The sequence below is a fragment of the Phascolarctos cinereus genome, unplaced genomic scaffold (assembly GCF_003287225.1).
Source record: "Phascolarctos cinereus isolate Bilbo 61053 unplaced genomic scaffold, phaCin_HiC Scaffold_2;HRSCAF=192, whole genome shotgun sequence".
Taxonomy (NCBI): Eukaryota; Metazoa; Chordata; class Mammalia; order Diprotodontia; family Phascolarctidae; genus Phascolarctos; species Phascolarctos cinereus.
The window spans coordinates 223,122,822-223,140,979 of record NW_027555625.1 but is presented as its reverse complement, the minus strand read 5'-3'; the positions used below and the strand labels follow the sequence as shown (position 1 = coordinate 223,140,979).

The window sequence follows — 18,158 nt, the reverse complement described above, 5'->3', positions numbered from 1 at the left end:
CAAGAGGCACCTGGCTCCGGGAGGCCTCCCTCGGTCACTAGCCTGGGTAGATCCAGCTCTGCCCTTCCCCTGTTAGCTAGAAGTAGGCACAGAGCACAGGGATTTTAGGGAGAGAGAATTAGGACAGAAGCTGCTGAGGCGTTTGGAGCTCAGTCCTGAGCGGGGGATCTGTAGTTGAGTCAGAGCTGTGGTTTCCTGTACATTGTCTGTCTCAGATACACAGAAAGCAGCTATAAATAACTGCTTCTCACTGCCCAGGTGCAGAGTAGGGAGGACAAAGGTAGGAGTAGTCAGGAAAGGTCAGGGTATGGAAAAGAAAGCGGGGAGGGCCCACATGCTTGTGAATACCCTCCAGGCCTTTCCATGGGGTCCAAAAGGGATCGTTTGCCTGTGTGTTATTTAGGAGTGTGTGGGAAGGTGTCTGAGCCAGCTACTCTGTGTGTGTGTTCATGTGTGTTCTCTCCTGTGTGATGACAGGTTTTCAGACCTCTTGCAAATATTATGCAGGGAAGAGAGTGGAAGCCAAGAGGGCTGGTTCCACATTCATCTCTGCTGCTAATTGGTTTTATGACCTTAGGAGCATAGATTCTGTGGCTAGAGGATGGATGTCTTAGCAGCCACCCAGTCCAACCCCTCTCCTTTTATAGATCGGGAGACAGGCTCAAGGGGTGAAGCATTCTGCCCAAGGGGCAGAGCAAGGATTTAAACCGAGGCCCTCAGACTCCAAATCCAGCATTTTCCCGGCTCTTCTACTCTAACAGCTCACAGCCTCTTCAGGGCTGTGTAATTAAATGTATTCTATGTCAAACTGGACGATAGGAGGGGATCCTTTAATTTTGTAGCCTGTGTCCCCCAAGGGCTAGTTTTGCCCTTTTGACAAATGGCCCACAGCGGTTCTCTCTGGCCTGCATTCCTTCTCAGACTGTGCAAATAGCTTTGCCTTGCTTATCCATCCAGGTTTCTGAGAAATCTGATTCCAAATAGTAGCAGTAGCCAAAGAACCTTGGCTACCTTGGCTGCCTCCTCATTTTACCACGGTCCCTCTCTTGTGGTCACAATTCAGAAGGGAGATTCTCTTGGAATCTCCGTGCCTCTTCTACTTCCTGAAAGGGCCCTCAGCATCTCGGACTGCATCTCTGCCCTTCCCAGGCCCAGCCTTCTAGCTGGCTCTGGAGCAAGGCCAGGCACTGCTTTGTGAGGCTGCTGCTTCCTCCCTCCCAGCCCTTTCTCTCTAGGTCCAACCAGCTGGCTTCAGGATTAGGTTATTTACTCATTCCCCAGTTTCCGGCCAGGGGCTCATTCCCCTCAGTTCCCACTTAGGGGCCCTGGCTGCTTTCTTTCAGAGAGAGAGAGAGTATTTGAGTTGAAGTTTGAGCTCATGGCTGGAGGTTGTGTCGGAGACTTCTGGGGGTGAGGAAGGGGGGGCAGGTGGGAAATGGGAGGGGTGCATGAAGCCTGTAATAAAACAAAACAGCCCCCACTTGCTACTGCAGCTCCAAAACAGAAAAGCAACTAACTAGAATATCAGGTCAACTAGAATGCGGAGATCTTCCGTAGGGATCTTTCCCACCCTCTAACCTCCACTTGGGGTTCTTGCCTCCATCTAAATGCCCATGGATGTCCCTCACTACTCCCTTTCCGGAGATTGTGCTCCCTGGGACTCTAAACCTCTTTCCCTCATATACCCATGACCCATAGCCCCCAGATATCAATAGTCTCATGACCCAAACTAGTTGTGAAGATTCACCTTGCCATAGGCTGGGGTGGGAGGATAAGAGGAGACAATCAAGAAATATCCAATGGGGGAATGGGGTGCATTCTACTCCACAGAAGAACCCCACCAAACCTGCTAGGTCTATAACCCCAGAAGTTGTGCTGAGCCTGGAGGGTGAGGGTACACATGGGAATAAGAAAGAATATGTGTGGGTGTGCATTTTGCTATGGGCTAGCCTGTGTGTGGGGGGGGGAGGCGGATTGTGTGGATGTTTTGAAACTCTTAAGTGACTTTTCATCCTTATAGACCTTTACGGTTTTCTCCTAGTTTATCTGTTTCCACCTTCCCCTGCTTTACTTCCCCTTACTCTAACCACAGCGTCTCCCTGACTTTTCCTCTGGTTTCAGCATGGGCCTCTTAGAAGATTTCCTTCCCACAGTTCCCTTCCTCACCTGAGAATATTTCCTAGGGCCCCCACCTCTCTTCCCTGGCTGCTTGGAAGGGCTTTGGTTACCCCCTTCTCAGGACACTGACCCTTAGACCTGGAAAGTCTTGAGCCGTAATCCCAGCTCTGCCACAGTGGGACCCGAGACCAGCTGTCGCTTTTGTACAACTGGAGGGATTTGCAGGAATCTGACACAGCATCTGTGTTGGATCCAGGCCTTAGAGCAAGGTCACACAGGTTCCTACATCCACCATCTTTTTTGTTTGACCAAGATCCCAAACTATACTGAATCCTGCACTGAAAACGTTTTTGGCCGTTGATTAAATGTCAGGCTCCCTTTCTAAATCAATTCTTTTTTTTTTTTTGCTAGGCAATGGGGTTGAGTGACTTGCTCAGGGTCACACATCTGGTAAGTGTCAAATGTCTGAGGTCAGATTTGAACTCAGGTCCTCCTGACTCCAAGGCTGAAGCTCTATCTACTGCCCCTCTAAATCAATACTAAAGCATCCCTTTTCACCCCACCCCAGTCAGAATTCTAATCCTCTAAGAAATTCTCCCACTTTCTTCTCTCCCCAGATGTCCTTGATCATGCAGTCACAGATTTAGAACTGGAAGGGTCCTCAGAGGCCATCTAGGCCAACCAGCACCTGACCTGGAACCTCCTCCATGACACTGATAACCAGTGGTTACTGGACTTTGCCTATAGATATTTAGTGAAGGGAAATCCACTACCTACAAAAACTCTAGTCTTTTGGAAGTTTTTCCTTGCATCAAGTCAAGTCAGCAAACTTTTATTAAGCACCAGGCACTGTGTATCTGCCTCTTGGCTTCTTGTACCCACTGTTCCTAATCTTGCCTTCTAGGGCCAAGCAAAGCAAATCTAATCCTTCCACATGACAGCCCTTTAATTACTTGAAGACATCTGTCATGACACCCCCTGGGTCTTCTCTCTAGGATGTATAGTTTCAGTTCCTTCAACCTCTCTTTGTATGGCATGGTTCTTTAGTTCTTTCTCTACTCTGCCCATCCTTCTCTAGATGTCCTCTCGCTCATCAATATCTTTCCTAAAATGTGGAACCCAGAATTCAGTACCATATTCCAGGTGGGTTCTGACCAGGGCAGTACACAGTGGAACTATAAATCTCCCTTGTCTTCGTCCCCCTAGCTTTCTTAATGTAGGCAAAGATGCATGTGTTGTTTCTTAGGCACAGCCTCCCTATCTTGGACAAAAGAGGTCTTTTCCAGCCTGATACTATCATGTAGCAGACAAGATATACTTGGCATGAACTAAAGGCACTTTTCTTTCCCTCTCATGTCTATCTGCCCTCTAGTTCTGACCTAGGCCCTTAGGGTTGGTGTCTGCTTTGTAGGAGGTTGACTAATATGACTCCAATATCGGTTCAAGTCCTGGGGGTACCAGGAAGAGGAATTTAGTTCTGAGATCAGTCTGGGAATGTTAGCCTGTTATATGGAGGTCCTGAAGAACAACCATCTTGACCCTATTTGAGATGTAACTAGATCACTAAGACTGAGATAGCACTAGGTCAGCCTCTAAGAAGGAGTAACATTTGCCCTGGTCACAGTGCTCTGTTTGGACCTCAACTATTTTACTGGCTAGGAATTGAGGGGTCAGCTAGGAAGTTCACACCTGCCCAAATAATGGCTCTGGCGCCTCCCGGTGGAATATCTGTCTTCAGAGATCCTTTATTCGCCTCTAGCCCGTTTCCTCATTCCTAAGGTCCTCACATGGATGATAGGCAATGCATGGGTGCACTAGGAGAGGTTACCCTCTAAGCAATCAACTGATGGATAGAGAAGCAACAAAGGATGCGTGGGTCCATTGGGAAAGCCTCCTCTAAGAGCCTTAGGAGAATTTTAGGAGAGAGCCTGTGGGACTGGGGCTAAATACTTAGCACAGAGATTGAGATCCACATCCTCATCTTTCTGGACAAGTTATTTGACCACTACAAAGTTAAGTCTCTTCATCTGTCAACTGAGAGGAATGAACAAGATGATCTCTGAGGATCTCCGGCTCTCAGAAAATATTCATACAGGATGCTGGCAAAGTGGGATTCTTTCAGTCCCTCGACAACTCCACAACCCACCCACATAACCACCAACGTGTCAATAATAACCCTACACAAAGCCGAAACATCTCTGCAGTGGCTCAGTGATTCCCACTTTCCAAACAGCTAAGCAATCCCACTAGGATCTTTAGTAATCCCGCAGCAAATTAAGAACAGAAAACAGCTCAGTCTCTGAGGCAGCTGGTGGTGATGTGGATAGAGTGCTGGCCCTGGAGTCAGGAAGACCTGAGTTCAAATCTACCTGCAGATGTTTATTAGCTCTCTGATCCTGAGCAAGTCACTTAAGCTCTCTGTGCCTCAGTATCCTCATCTGTAAAATGGGGATAATACCTTGTGGGAATGAACGAGATAATATTTGTAATAAGCATTTAGCATAGTGCCTGACAAATAGTAAGTATTATATAAATAAATTCTTATTCCCTTCTCTTCCCTTCTTCAAGTCTTTCTCCTCAACTTGACAGTGGCAGCCATAAGATCTCTGCTTTTTAGGTAGTGGGAGGCCTGGACACCTCTTCCTAACATACTCAGCACCAAGACAAAAAGGAGGCCAAAGATTCTGGGAGCCCTTGGGAGCAGAGACACCGGCAAGACCAGAGACAGAAACCAGACTCTTCAAAATACACACAACAAAGAGAAAAACGGCCAAGGTCAACACGATCACAGAATAGCTTTCCTGGCTCTGAGCCCACACTGGTCCTAGCAAAATGGTGCCCCACAACAGAAGACTTCAGTAAATACATCTGGGTCTCTCCAAATTAAATGGTAAAGAGGTTAGAAAGGATCATAGGACTGACTCCAAGTCTAGTATTCTTTCCACTGACATCATACCAATAGCCTGGATAGTGATGCCAGGCTCCCCCTCCCCTTGCCCCAGGGCTCAGCAACCATTCCAAGGTCACCAAGGTCACTTTCCAACGCCTCTTCTAGGCTCTCTTCCAGTTAAACTATTCCCTTACCTATTTATCCTATGAAAAAGCTGACAGATCCAGGATAGCTCCCTGTCAGTTCTCCCAGACTCAATCCATAATCTGGGGGATGGAGCCCTTGCCTGCCAGGATTCCATTCTCCAAAGGGAACTAAGTGCTCACTCAATCCACTAAAAGAGAATAGTTCTATTTAAAGGGAAGATGCAAGTGGGAGGCGAGGGAAGGGCCAGGGGACCTAGGCCTAGGCGGTTTGAAGGACCTGGCTTTCCCTGTCTCACTCTTCCTAAATCTGGAATATGATTCACTTGGTTGATTTTTTTTAAGACACAGGATCATGGTGTTTTCTCTAAACATTGGATTTGGATACAATTATAATGGATTATACTAATTAATTTACTTATTTCATCTTATATAGTTTCAAGGAGGGCCTCTCAAAATTGAGATGCACTTACACAAAACATGCAAATTACTAGTGATTCTACAACTCTGCCTAGCAGTGAGTTGCTTGAACCTGACAGAGAAATGGAGGCTGTAGTCTAGAACTGCATAAACAGAAGCTAGCAGGAGGGAGCAGCACTCCGTCCTCTGTGTATGGCCACATCCCAGAAGGGTCTGTATCACACAAGCTCCCATGAGCTTAGTGTCCATTCTGGGACTCTCTTAGGACCTCTAGTTACAATCCTTCCTCTTCTAATGCTTCCATGATTTAATTTCCCATTTTCCAGCCAGGTAAACTCATATCCCAAGTACAGCAGGCTCAAAGCATCTTTACTGGGAAAGAATACAATGGCCCTTAACTTTCACAGCTTCATCCAAGGCCAAGGGGTAGGAAAGCAGAGCAATTGGATAGATAGAGCATACTCATAATCTACTACCCCCAAACACCAGGCTCCTCAAGATCCCTAGTACCCAAACTTCTGGTGCTTCCTTGTCTCCTAGAATGCAGAAAAGGGGGATAGATCAGAGTCCAGGGGTGGGGAACCTGCAGCCTCGAGACCCTCAGCAGCTTCTTCAAGTGCCAGCCTGCAAGCTCCATCTTGTTCTCCATTCTGGATTCATTGCTGGGCCCACCCCTAAGGCCTCACTGAAATTCATGACCCCAGTACCTTAAGAATACCCCTGAGAAAAATTAGAGACTAGAGGGACATAATGCTTAAGTTAACAGGTCAACTGAGGACTCACCGCCCACAACGGGGGCTTCTTGCCCATCCTTGGGGGTACAGCAGCCATTCTCCAGGGTGCGGGCAGCCTCTGGGGTGCTTTCTGCCTCTGCCTCTCCCTCAGCCCGTGCCCCGCCCTTTCTCCCAGCAGGGCTCCCTTCCTCTGGCTGGGGCTCACTGAGCTTCTCCACATCCCCATTGGGCAGCAGCTCTGCAGGACTGGTGTCCTGAGCCATGGAGGGGGACTTTGAAGTCGCGGCAACGTCCTTAGGGGTGTCGCTGTTTTCCACCTTAAGAGATGAGAGAGAAAAAACACGGCAAGGTATTAGACAAAAAAGCAGTAAGTTTACTGGTTTCATTGTTCCTGATTCCCAGTTCCTGATTCATAAACTTGATACCCACCAAAAGCATACCCACCAAAAGACTCCAGTGCCTCCCAGTCTAAGGCTCTGATCTAAGTCCAATGCTTCTCGGACTATCAGAACAATCACACTGTTCTCCTAGTCCAGTCCCAATCGGATTCGAATGTCCTCAGTTTGACTCTGGTGTTCTCCCCTCTAATTTTAGTGCTTGGGACCCTCCCCTTACACACTCCCATCTCTTCACCTTTTCAAGGCCAAACCCCAATTCTAGGCAATGATTAACTGCCTGGGAGAGTAGGAAGGTCAGGGCCATAAAGCTAAGTTGTCCCATAAAGGGGCTTACCAAAGGGCCTTTCTGATCCCCAAATCAATGAACTCAACTCCACCCAGCCCCATGGTCCTTTAAAATAAGTGTGATAACTAGATTGACACGGGAATGGATGGGGGTGGCAATCTCCCTCTTATCACCTGTTGCTTTAAAGTTGTTCTTATCCCTAAGAAACCATCTAGGGGTTACAGGTAGGGTGACCGCTCCTTGACACACCTACTGCTGCTCACAGCATTGGAACCTGGATTACTTCAGGTCCTTCAGGATCTTAAAGGCAGGTCAAATTATTCACTAGGTAATATTTATCCTTAGCATCAGGGCAGATGAAAGAAAGAAATATGAGAAAGCATTAGACAGATAACATCAGGTTTGCCAACCTGGAGTTACAGTCTACAAGCCATAATCTAAAATGTCCATGAAGGGACTGGTTTGCCTCTCAAACAGACTTCAGTGCTTTCCAATGTCCACACCCTATGCCTGGACCCTGTCTTTCCCTCCCTGTCTACCTCTCCACCCCTGTGGACCTCCTTCCATATCAGCATGATCTGGTGGAAAAAGCTGTGAATTTGGAGTCAGGGGACCTGACTGTGCTGCTTACTGCTGGTGTAACCTTGGGTAAATCATTCAATTTCTCTGGGCCTCAGTTTTCTCACCTGTAAAATAGGGAGACTGGACTCCTTCAGCCTCTTAACAACAATAATAGCTAGCATTTATAAGAGCTTTAAGGGTTGCAAAGCTCTTTACATATGTTAATTCCTTTGATCCTCATAACACCCCAGTGAGGGAGTTGCTATTACTCCCATTTTACAGGTGGGAAAACTGGAGGCCCAGAGAAATTAAACTACTTGCCCAAGGTCATATAGCTAGTAAGTGGGTAAGGCAAGATTCAAACTCAAGTCTTCTTGACCCCAAGTTGGCTACCCTTTGATCATATAAGTCTTAGGAGTGCCCTTTTTTCCTGGTGTCTTCTAGCTGCTTTCTTGTATCTACCCTTCCAATAAAATTTCAGGTATCATAATCTCATTCCTGCAAGGCTCAATGAGTCAGTGAGCCAATCTGATGCAAACACAAAAATATAAACCAGTCCTTGTCCTCAAGGAGCTTCTGTTCTAATAAAGAGAGGGGGGAAAACAACACCACGTACACAGACAATTAAATACAAAATATATACAAAATGCTTTGGGGAGAACACCAAATAATTGGCTGAGGGGAGACGGATGCAGAAAGATCTCATGTAGGAAGCAGCACTTGGTTAGACCTTTAGAGGGAGCTAAGGATTTTCAAAGCCAGAGATGAGGTGGTGCAGCATTACTTAGGGATGAAGAGGGAAAGTATTCTACTAGAGAGAGAGCAAATAGGACTATTTGCCTAGAATGTTGATTTCACGGGAGAGGGATGTTAATGGGAAATCCAATTGGTAACAACCATTTACTGAACTAAAATGAAAGACAAGGAGGAGCAAGATTGCAAAGAGTTTTAAGTACTCCCCCACCCAAAAAAAAAAGAGGTTAAAAAAGAACTTGTGTTTTTTCCCTAGAGCTGATAGGGTGTTTATGGAGTAGGTTAGTGCCAGGGTCAGCTTTGTGCTTCAGGAATGTCACAGGCAGCTGTGTGGAAGACGTGCACAACACCTGAATCAGGGAGACCAATGAGAAGGCTATTATAATAATTATCCAGGTGAGATGTGAGATGGGTCCAAACTTGGGTAGTGATCATGTGAATGGAGAGAGGGAGGTAGATTCAAGAGATGTTGTATAGGTGAAATTGACAAGACTTGACAAAATGACTGGATTGAGGAAGATAAGGAAGAGTGAAAAGTCAAGGGTGACAGAGAGTTGCAAACCTGGGTGACAAAGAATGGTGGGATTCTCAACAGAAATAAGGAAGTGAGAAAGAAGTTGGGGCTTAAGGGGAAAGATAATAAGTTCTGTTTTGGAGAAACTGAGTTTGATATGCCTATGGGGCACTCGGGTGAGAATGTCCAGCAGCCAGTTGACCATGTGGGACTGGAGATGCAGAGAAATGAGGGTCAAATGTGTATATTTGGGAATATCTGCCCAGAGATAATAATTGAACTCATCGGAGCTAATGAGATCACCTAGAGAAAAGATATGGTATGATGAGAGAAAAGGGGGTAGGATGGTGCTCTGGGGGTACAACCATAAAAAGAGGATAGAGGCATGGATGATGATGCAGCAAAGAAGAGTGTGGAGTACCCAGCAGGTCGGTCAGAGTGCTTTCAGCAGACAGCCCCTCTATAATTATCCCAACCATTGCAAATGCCTCCACTGAATTTTTGTCTTCAGTCAAACAGAGGAGAGGATATTGACAAGCTGAGAAGGACCCTTCTTCCCTTACTCCTTAGAGCTCCAGTTCAGACATACAGATATGAGGTTGGTACAATATGGCTGGACCTACTTATGTTTCTCTATTCTCTACTATAGTTGCCAGTTAGAAAGTGTCCCTTGAATCCTCCATCCTGTGGACCTGTTGGTGGCATGGTGAGTTATTCAACTAGGTTGGAGTGAAGGGAAATGTAATGAAATGAAGCTGGAAAAATGAAACAAAGCTAAAGCGAGATTGTTGAGAACCTTGCATGCTGCGCTGAGGAGTCTGAACTTTTATTCAGTTGGTAATGGGGAACCACTGAAAGTTTTGGGGCAGGGAAGGCAGCTGCATTTTAAGAAGAATGATTTGGCAATGCTGTATAAGATGGATTGGAGGGAAGGAGACTTGGGGAACAGTTACAATAGTCTAGGGCTCTCCTATTACCTTTACCCCCAAAGTCAGACTTTTCTAGAGTTAGAGTTAAAATAGAAAAAAACTTTACACATATAAGTAATAATAGATCATTTCAACTACCATAGAGTTAAGAGTGAGAAGATACTTAGAGACCCCAAATCCCTCATTTTACAGATGGCAAAACTGAAGCCCAGAGAAAGGACTAGATATTCCCAAGGTTACATAAATTACTAGGATTTGAACCTGACTCCAAATCTAGACCACCCTGGTTCCCATAGGAAGAAAACAGTCCCCTCAGAACTAGATCAGCTCTAAGGTCTGTTCCAGTGCTAAGATTTTCAGATTGATTACTGCTGTCTAATCTGGAGCTATAGAAGTCTGCCAGGAAAAGTAAAAGAAGGGAATAAAGACTCAGTTATTGATTCAACAAACATTTATGGAAGGAGGATGTTAGGTCCAACTTGAAAATCAATCAATCAATTTATTAACATTTATTAAGTCCCCATGTGCCAGGCACTGTGCTAAACTCTGGGGATACAAAAAAGAGGCAAAAGATAGCCTCTTTTTCAAATCAAGCTACATACAGGATAAATAGGAGATAATTAACAAAGGAAAAGCACTGGAACTAAGAAGGTGAGGGAGGGAGCATATTTGAGAGATGTTGCAAAGATGAAATTGACAGAGCTGGGCAACAGCTTGGATATGGGGTGGGGGTGAGATAGTGAGGAGTCCAGGATGATTCCTTGGTCATGAGCCTGAGGGACTGTGAGGATGCTATTGCCCTCTAGAGTAGCAGGAAAGGTAAGGGGGGGCTCAGTTTAGAGGTAAAGATAATGATTTCCCTTTTAGACATGTTAAGTTTAAGATGTTTACTGGACATTCAGTTTGAGATTCTGAATGGCAGCTGGAGATTAGAGATTGAAGATCAGCAGAGAGACTGGGTCAAGAAAGGTAGATTTGAGAATCATCAGAACAGAGATGCTGATGAGATGATCACCAAGTGAAATAGTGTAGCAGGAGAAGAGAAGAGGGCCCAGAGCAGAACCCTGAAGGACACCTACAGTGAGATGATGTGATCTGAAGGAGGACCCAGCAAAGGAGGCAGAGAAGGAACGGTCAGATAGGTGGGAGGAAAACCTGGAGAGACTGGTGTCCCAAAAACCTAGAGAAAAGAGTGTCAAGGAAGAGAAAGTGATTTACACGTCAAAGGCTGCAGAGAGGTCAAGGAGAATGAGGACTGAGAAAAGGCCATTGGATTTGGCAATGAAGGAACTGTTAGTAACTTTGGAGAGAGAAGTTTCATTGGAATGATAAATTTGAAAGCTGGATTATAAGGGGTTAATAAGAGGGTGGGAAGAGAGAAAGTGGAAGTGCTAATTGTACACAGCCTTTTTGAGTTTAGCCACAAAGGGCAGGTGAGATAGAGGATGATAGCAGGGATCGAAGGATCAAGCGAGAGTTCTTTCGAGATGGAGAGACATGGGTATGTCAGTAGGCAGTAGGAAATGAGCCAGCAGACAGGAAGAGATTGAAAATAAGTGAGAGAGTAAGGATGACAGTGAGGATGAGGGGTAATCTGTTGGAGGAGATGGGATGCAATGGGATTGTTTGGGCAGGTAGAGGGGTCCATCTTGGGAAGGAGTAAGGCCACTTCATCATGTAAAACAAAGGTGAAAATGTAGGTGCCTGAGTGATAGGAGATGAGGAAGAGGGAGAAGTGGAGGTGCATGATGAATGACCTCAATTTTTTTCTGTAAAATATGAAGCAAGGTTCTCAGCTGAGAGGAGGGGGAGGGGGAACCATGAGAGGTTTGAAGAGGGATAAAAACATTTGGAAGAGCTACTATGGAGAGTGGGATAATGAGTTGATATGGGAGGTATAGTAAGAGTGCCCAGCAGCAGTTAGGGCCCAGCTGAGGTTGTGTGACATAAATTTGTAACAGACCCAGAGTATGTGATTTTTCTCCATCTTATTCAGTAGCATGTGTATAGGAGTGAAGGCAATGAATGGTGGAAGCAATGCAAGGATGAGGCTTAGCTGGGCATAATCAACAATATCATAAGGGGGCTAGGGATTCAAGAAAGGGGGACAGTACAGAGTTGAATTGATTCACCAAGGGGTCAAAATGGGGAGAAGAGGAGGGAGTAGCTAGCAGAGAGAGATGGTCTGGAAGAGAATCTAGGGGTCAAGGGATTGGAAGTCATGGGTGTGGACAAAGAGTAGGGTTTTGTAAGGGAAGGTAGAGGGAGATCTATGGTCAGATAAGGGGATTTCAAAATTCTTGAACACAGAGGTGGTACTTTTATGAGTGATGACAAGATCAAGGATATGACTATCTTTGTGTTTGGCTGAGGTAGGGTAAGGGTGTAGTTCATGGGAGGTGAGTAGGTCATAGGAAGTGAGTGGTTAGAAAGTTTAGGGGAGAATCAATATGTATGTTGAAGTCCCCTACTATGGGGCAGAAATTGGGGAGGAGAGAAAAAATGTGAGCCAGGTTTTGAACTAATTGAGAAAAAAAAGGGGAGTAACCTGGGGTCTGCAAACAACAGGGAAAAAAAAAACCTAGAGAGAATACTCAGTGGGAACAGGATTGAGAAGGCAGATCTTGGTTTGATGGTGCAAGCCTGGAACCCCTGCTTACCAGGGAGGCTGAAGCTGGTGGATCTCTGGTGCTTGAGGGTTCTGAGCTGCACTGGGGCTAAGCTGATCAGGTATCTGAAATGAGTCCAAAAGTAAGCAGAGGACCACCAGGCTGCCTAAGGAGGGGCAGAATGCTCTGGTCAGCAATGGACAAGGCTTCCACACTAATCAGAGTGAGGTCAGCCCATGAGTGGTCCCTGCACTAACAGCCTGGGAAAGGCAGGGAGACTCAGGTTTTTAGTTTAGTTTAGTTTTTTTTAAAGAATAAGCATGGTATAGTTATGCACCATAGCTCTGAAATCAGAGCATCCTGCCTCTCACACTGTGTGATCTAAACTCCCTGTGCCTCAGTTTCCTTATCTGCAAAATGAGCGGGCTAGACTAGATGTCCTCTGAGGTCCCTTCCAGCTCTAAAGCAATGGCCCAATCACTGAGGAGGAGTGAACCCAAGGAGAAGGAACCCAAAGGAGGAAATTGGGACTTGGACATTCAAGAATGAAAAAGGGATTGTGCCCTGTAGGCCACAGCAGCTTCACTTACGATTAGTTTACTGTAGCTCCTCCAAACCTTAACGAATGGGGTAGAAAAGGGAGACCGTCATAGAAAAGGAATGGAAAGGCTACAGTGGCCCTGACAGGGCTTAGAGTAGGGAAATGAGACATAATTGGGGAACTTTGAGGGGGGAGGTGGAAAAAAGTCAAAGCTGAGGGAGCGGAAGATGCTAACAGAACTGATAGGCTGTGCAAGACCTATTTCTAGACAAGAAAACAAAGCTCTATAGTTTCCTAAGCATTAGTTCTAGGTTTTTTCACCTTGCCTCAGCAAGGGAAATCCCCTTGGGTCATGTCTGTCCTCTGACCTCAGGAGGCCTCACTATGGTCACGTGGGTCAGAATGATGAGACAGCCTGAAACTTGAAATATGCCAGACTCAAATGGGACCAGCTGTTCCAGGCCTCTCTCATGGCAGACAAGTACAGACAGGCTCATACATGGATACCACTGAGATCGGAAAACATCTTTCCAGGTGCTCCCCTTGCCAACTTCCTTGGCAGCAGTGAATGCTGTACCTGAGTGTACCTGGTCCATCCTCCCACCACTGGAAAGCATCAGAGTGGGGTCAGACGGTCCATTCTCTTACCATGACATGCTCCTTCGGCTCCCTCTGGCCACTCCCTAGCACATGGGGCTGCCAAGCAGTTGCTGGGTTTCTGGGCCCCACAAAGCTGCTCCCCACCCCACACACAAAGATTGCTTTTTATAGCTCTCTTGTCACTTCCTGCCCAGTGCATCACAGTGCTTTCCTCACCTCAAGGACTCACTTCCTGTTGATTGCCAGCTCCATGGGCATAGAGCCCTAGGAGATATGGCTTTCTGACAGCCCTCTCCCCTCCCACCAGATCCCTATGAGCCTCATCCTCCCTCCCTGTTTCCAAAGACAGTTTCAATCCAGTCCTTCTTTAGCATCACACTGCCTACACCACCTTCCTTCAAGGAGGGGACTTACTCAGATACCACGCCTCAGTTACTGTCTCAACCTGGAAATTTCCCTCATGCCTGGGGTTTCCTTGCCCTGGAAGATGCCTGTGCCTTTCTAGCCCCCTACTCCCACTGCTGAGTTCCTCCCGGAGACTCCATTTTGGGTTTGCTCTAGACCAGCTTCATTCCTTTCCCCCGGTTTTACCTCTGACTCTCAGGACTTGGCCACCGTGTCCTCTAGTGACCACCTTCCCCATCCCCTTTTCAGCTCCCCTGTGTGTTGTCTTTCCCTGTTAGCATGTAAGCTCATGGAGGGCAGGGACTGCCTTTCATTTTGTATCTCCAGCACTTAGCACAGTGTTTGGCACACAGTAGGTGCTTAATAAATGCTTCTTGTCTTGCCTTGCCTATTCTCTAGAGCCAGATAAGTCCCAAGCAAATCAAACTTCCCTTCCTAGGTGAAGCTGAAGACGAGCTCCCGAGGTCACCCTTTATCTTCTCAATAACACGGACTTCATAACCCCTGGGAGCCAGATGCAGGGCAATGCCCACCCCACCCCCCACATGGCTTCCAGCCTCCCTCTGAGGCAGGGCTACTGCTGAGTCAGCCAACTGAGAAGTATTTATCAGGCACTTACCCAGCACTGTGATGGCCTATGGGAAGAAGTGGGGGAAGAGCAGCAGGAGGAGGGTTACAAAAGGCTCCCAATCTTAGGAGCTGACAATTTAGTTGAAATGATAGAATTAGCACAATGGAATAGCAACATATGGCTTGTAAGTGGAGCTGGGCATGGGAGGCTACGGTAACTGTGTCAGCATGAAGAAATCCCTTCTCTGAGACTCAGGGGATGGACTCTGGGTGACATTTAAGGTCTCTCTCAGCTCCTACGATCAAGTCTCTCCAATTCACCTTCCACACAGCTGCCAAATGGACATAACCTAGTAACTCTCCTGCTCAAGAAGTACTAGTGGCTCTCTATTGTCCTGAGGGTAAAATATAAATTTCTGCATTTGGCATTTGAAGCCCTTCACTATCTGGTTTGAGCCTATCTTTCAAGGCTGATCATATAATTCTCAGTCACGCATTCTTGCGTTCCAGACAAACTGGCCTCTGGCCTGCTCTTCATCTGTAACATTCCAACTCCCCTCTCTCTATCTGTAAACAGGCTGCTGTTCCCCATGCCTGGAATGCATTCCTTCCCTCCTCACCTCTGACTTTCAGAATCTTTAGCTTCATTCAAAGTTTGGCCCTAGTGCCAGCCCTTTCATATGATCACAGCTGATTAGGCTTCCCTCAGCAAAAGGTTCCTTGTATTATTTTGCATTTACTGTGCCTTTACTTATCTTGCACATACCATTGTGCACGAATAGAACATAAGCTCCCTGAAGGCAAGTACTGTTTCATTTTTTGGTCTCTCTCTCTCCCCAGAGACTAGTACAGTACCCAGAACATGGTAGGTGCTCAATAGATGCTTGAATAACTGAGCATGACTGAGCTGAGCCTGAGCATAAGTTTGGAGATAACTTTTACAATTCCAATTGACCGTGCAAATGCCCACAGTCTATAGTTACCAAAATGTTCCTCTGACAGGGGCTTCCCCATATCCCACTAAGGATTTTATGAAACTCATTTTCTCAAATACCCTCGACTGATCACTAGACACAGCACTCCTTGCCTTCTCAATTCATTTAACAAACATTTATCAAGCACCACTGTGCGCTGGAGACATTAACGCAAGAACACAGTAGTCTGCCCTCAAAAAGCTTACTTTCTACTGGGGGCAATACAACATGTGCACCAGGAGATAAACACAAAAATGCAAAGTAATCTCAAGAGGGGCAAAGAATTAAAAATCTGGGAAATAGTCCTAAGGAGAAGCTGACGTCTGAGCTGTGTCCTGGGGAAAACAAGTTCTAAGAGGTAGCTGTGAAGACGGAAAGCCTTCCAAACACTGGGGACCATTCAGACAAAGGCAAGAGGTGAGATGTTCTCTTTGGGCAATAGCCAACAAACTGATATGATTGAAAGTGAGAAAGCTCTCAAAGCCAGGAGTGACAGAAGACTTGAAAAGTAGATGGGAGTCACATTGTGCAGGGTTTTATTTTTTATTTTTCCAAAAATTTATTAATTTTTTTTGAGGCAGAGTTAAGTGACTTGCACAGGGTCACACAGCTAGTAAGTGTCAGAAGCTGGTTTTGAACTCAGGGCCTCCTGACTTCAGGGTTGGTGCTCTATCTACTGCCCCTCATGAAGAGTTTTAAATGCTTAACCAAAGATTTGAGATTTTATCCTAGAGGCAACAGAAGAGCCATTGAAGATTTTTGAATAGGGGAGTGACCTGGCCAATTTTTTTTTTCCTGGAAGATTAATTTGGCAACTGTGTTTAGATCAGGAATTAAAGAACAGCTTGGGGAATTGCAGTTGAGACTCCTTGTCCAAGGAGATGGCACCAACAGTAGCTGTTGCCACAAGAAGCTACAGGTGCCAATTTCAGCTTCTCCAGATTTCCAGTAGTATAGAGAAATTAAAGGAAAGAAAGAAGAGGAAAGCTGGTGTGTGGTGTCCTTTCCTTCTTCCCTCTCACAAGCACCAGCAGAGAGAAGTTACCTTTCCACCACACTGCATGCTTTATGTCACTTCCCTTTTTCCTTCAAGGCCTCCTCTAGTGATCTTCCTAACGTATAGGTTGCACCATGTTACCCCTTCCCTGCCTGCCTCATTAAATTTCAGGGGCTCCCTACTACTTCTAGGATCAAAATACAAAATCCTGTCTTTGGTTTTTAAAATCCTTCCCAACCTGTTGTTCAGTTGTGTCTGACTCTCCACAATTCATTTGGGGTTTTCTGCTAGAGCAGTTTGCCATTTTCTTCTCCGGTTCATTTGACTGATGAGGAAACTGAGGCAAACAGGGTGAAGTGACTTGCCCAGGGTCTCATAGGCAGTAAGTGTCTATCTATGGCCAGTTAGGCATAGTTAGGAAGATGAGTCTTCCTGATTCCAAGCCCAGTGGTCTATCCACTTCACTACCTAGCTGCCACTTCCCAACCAAGCCCCTTCCTAGCTCTCCCATCTTCTTAGATTTTACTCTCTTCCACATACTGTATGATCCAGGAACACTAGCCTTCTTGCTGTTCCTCAAATACTGGGCTCCATTTCCCTACTTGATTCTTTCACTGGCTATCTTTAATGCCCAGAATGTTCTGCCTCCTCACCTTCTCCTTCTATTCTCTTATAAGACTCAGCTCAAATCTCACCTTCTGCAAAAGGCCTTTCTCAGTAAAATCCCCCCTCTCCCCATATCTACTGCTACTGTCTTCCCTCTGAGGTTTTCCTTTTGCATCATATATATCTTGTAGGTATGGTTATTTGCATATAGTGTCCCCACATTGGAATATGAGATCCTTGAAGGCAGGGAACATGGTTTTTGTCTTTCTTTGTATCCTTCGAACTTAGCACAGTGCCTAGCACATAGCAGGTGCTAAATAAATGCTTGTTGCCTGACTATATTCAATCTAGATTTCAAAGCCCTACTAGAAAAACCTCCCTCATATAGACCCCTATCAACACCACTATCAGAATATTTTTCTTCCTTTCTGACCATTCAGGTGGCTCAAGACAGTGTGGAATGATGGAGAGGGTGTTTCTTCTTGGGTAAGAAGATTTGGGTTCATACTTCAGCTCTGTCATTTGCTACCATTGTGACCATGGACAAGCAACTTCACCCCTCTGGGTCTCAGATTCTGTATCCATAAAAATAAGGAGGTAGTATCAGTTGGCTTCTAAGCTCCCTTCTAGCTCTAAAATTATGGTCTTATATATGAAACTGAATAGGTATCTAGGTGGTGCAATGGAGAGAGGATTGGGCTTGGAATCAGGAAGACTCATCTTCTTGAGTTCAAATCTGGCCTCTGATACTAGCTGTGTGACCCTAGGCAAGTCACTTAACACTGTTTGCCTAAGTTTCTTCATCTGTAAAAATGAGCTGGAGAAAGAAATGGCAAACCACTCCAGTATCTTTGCCAAGAAGACCCCAAACAGGGTCACAAATAGTCAGACGTGACTGAAATGACTCAACAACATGAAACCATTCAATCTTTTTTTCTTACCTGTTCCCATATTTGGTTCTAAAACTTTCATTCACACTGTCCCATAAAACTGGAACCATCTCCTATTTTCCCACACTATCTCCTTCTTTCTAATTTAATATTCTCATGTTAGAAGGCATGGCAAATATAAATAGGGTTCTAGCCTTTCCCCAAATCTCTATTTACAAAT

General features: G+C 45.8%; 1 protein-coding gene across 1 annotated transcript in view; it reads right to left on the bottom strand.

Annotated features, from left to right (window-relative positions):
* DNMT3A (DNA methyltransferase 3 alpha) overlaps positions 1–18,158 on the bottom strand; it is a 154,503-nt gene that overhangs the window by 67,977 nt on the left and 68,368 nt on the right. The window contains exon 4 of the mRNA XM_020983946.2: positions 6,355–6,622. Coding sequence (XP_020839605.1) covers positions 6,355–6,622 — 268 coding nt within the window. The remainder of the gene's footprint in view (positions 1–6,354; positions 6,623–18,158) is intronic.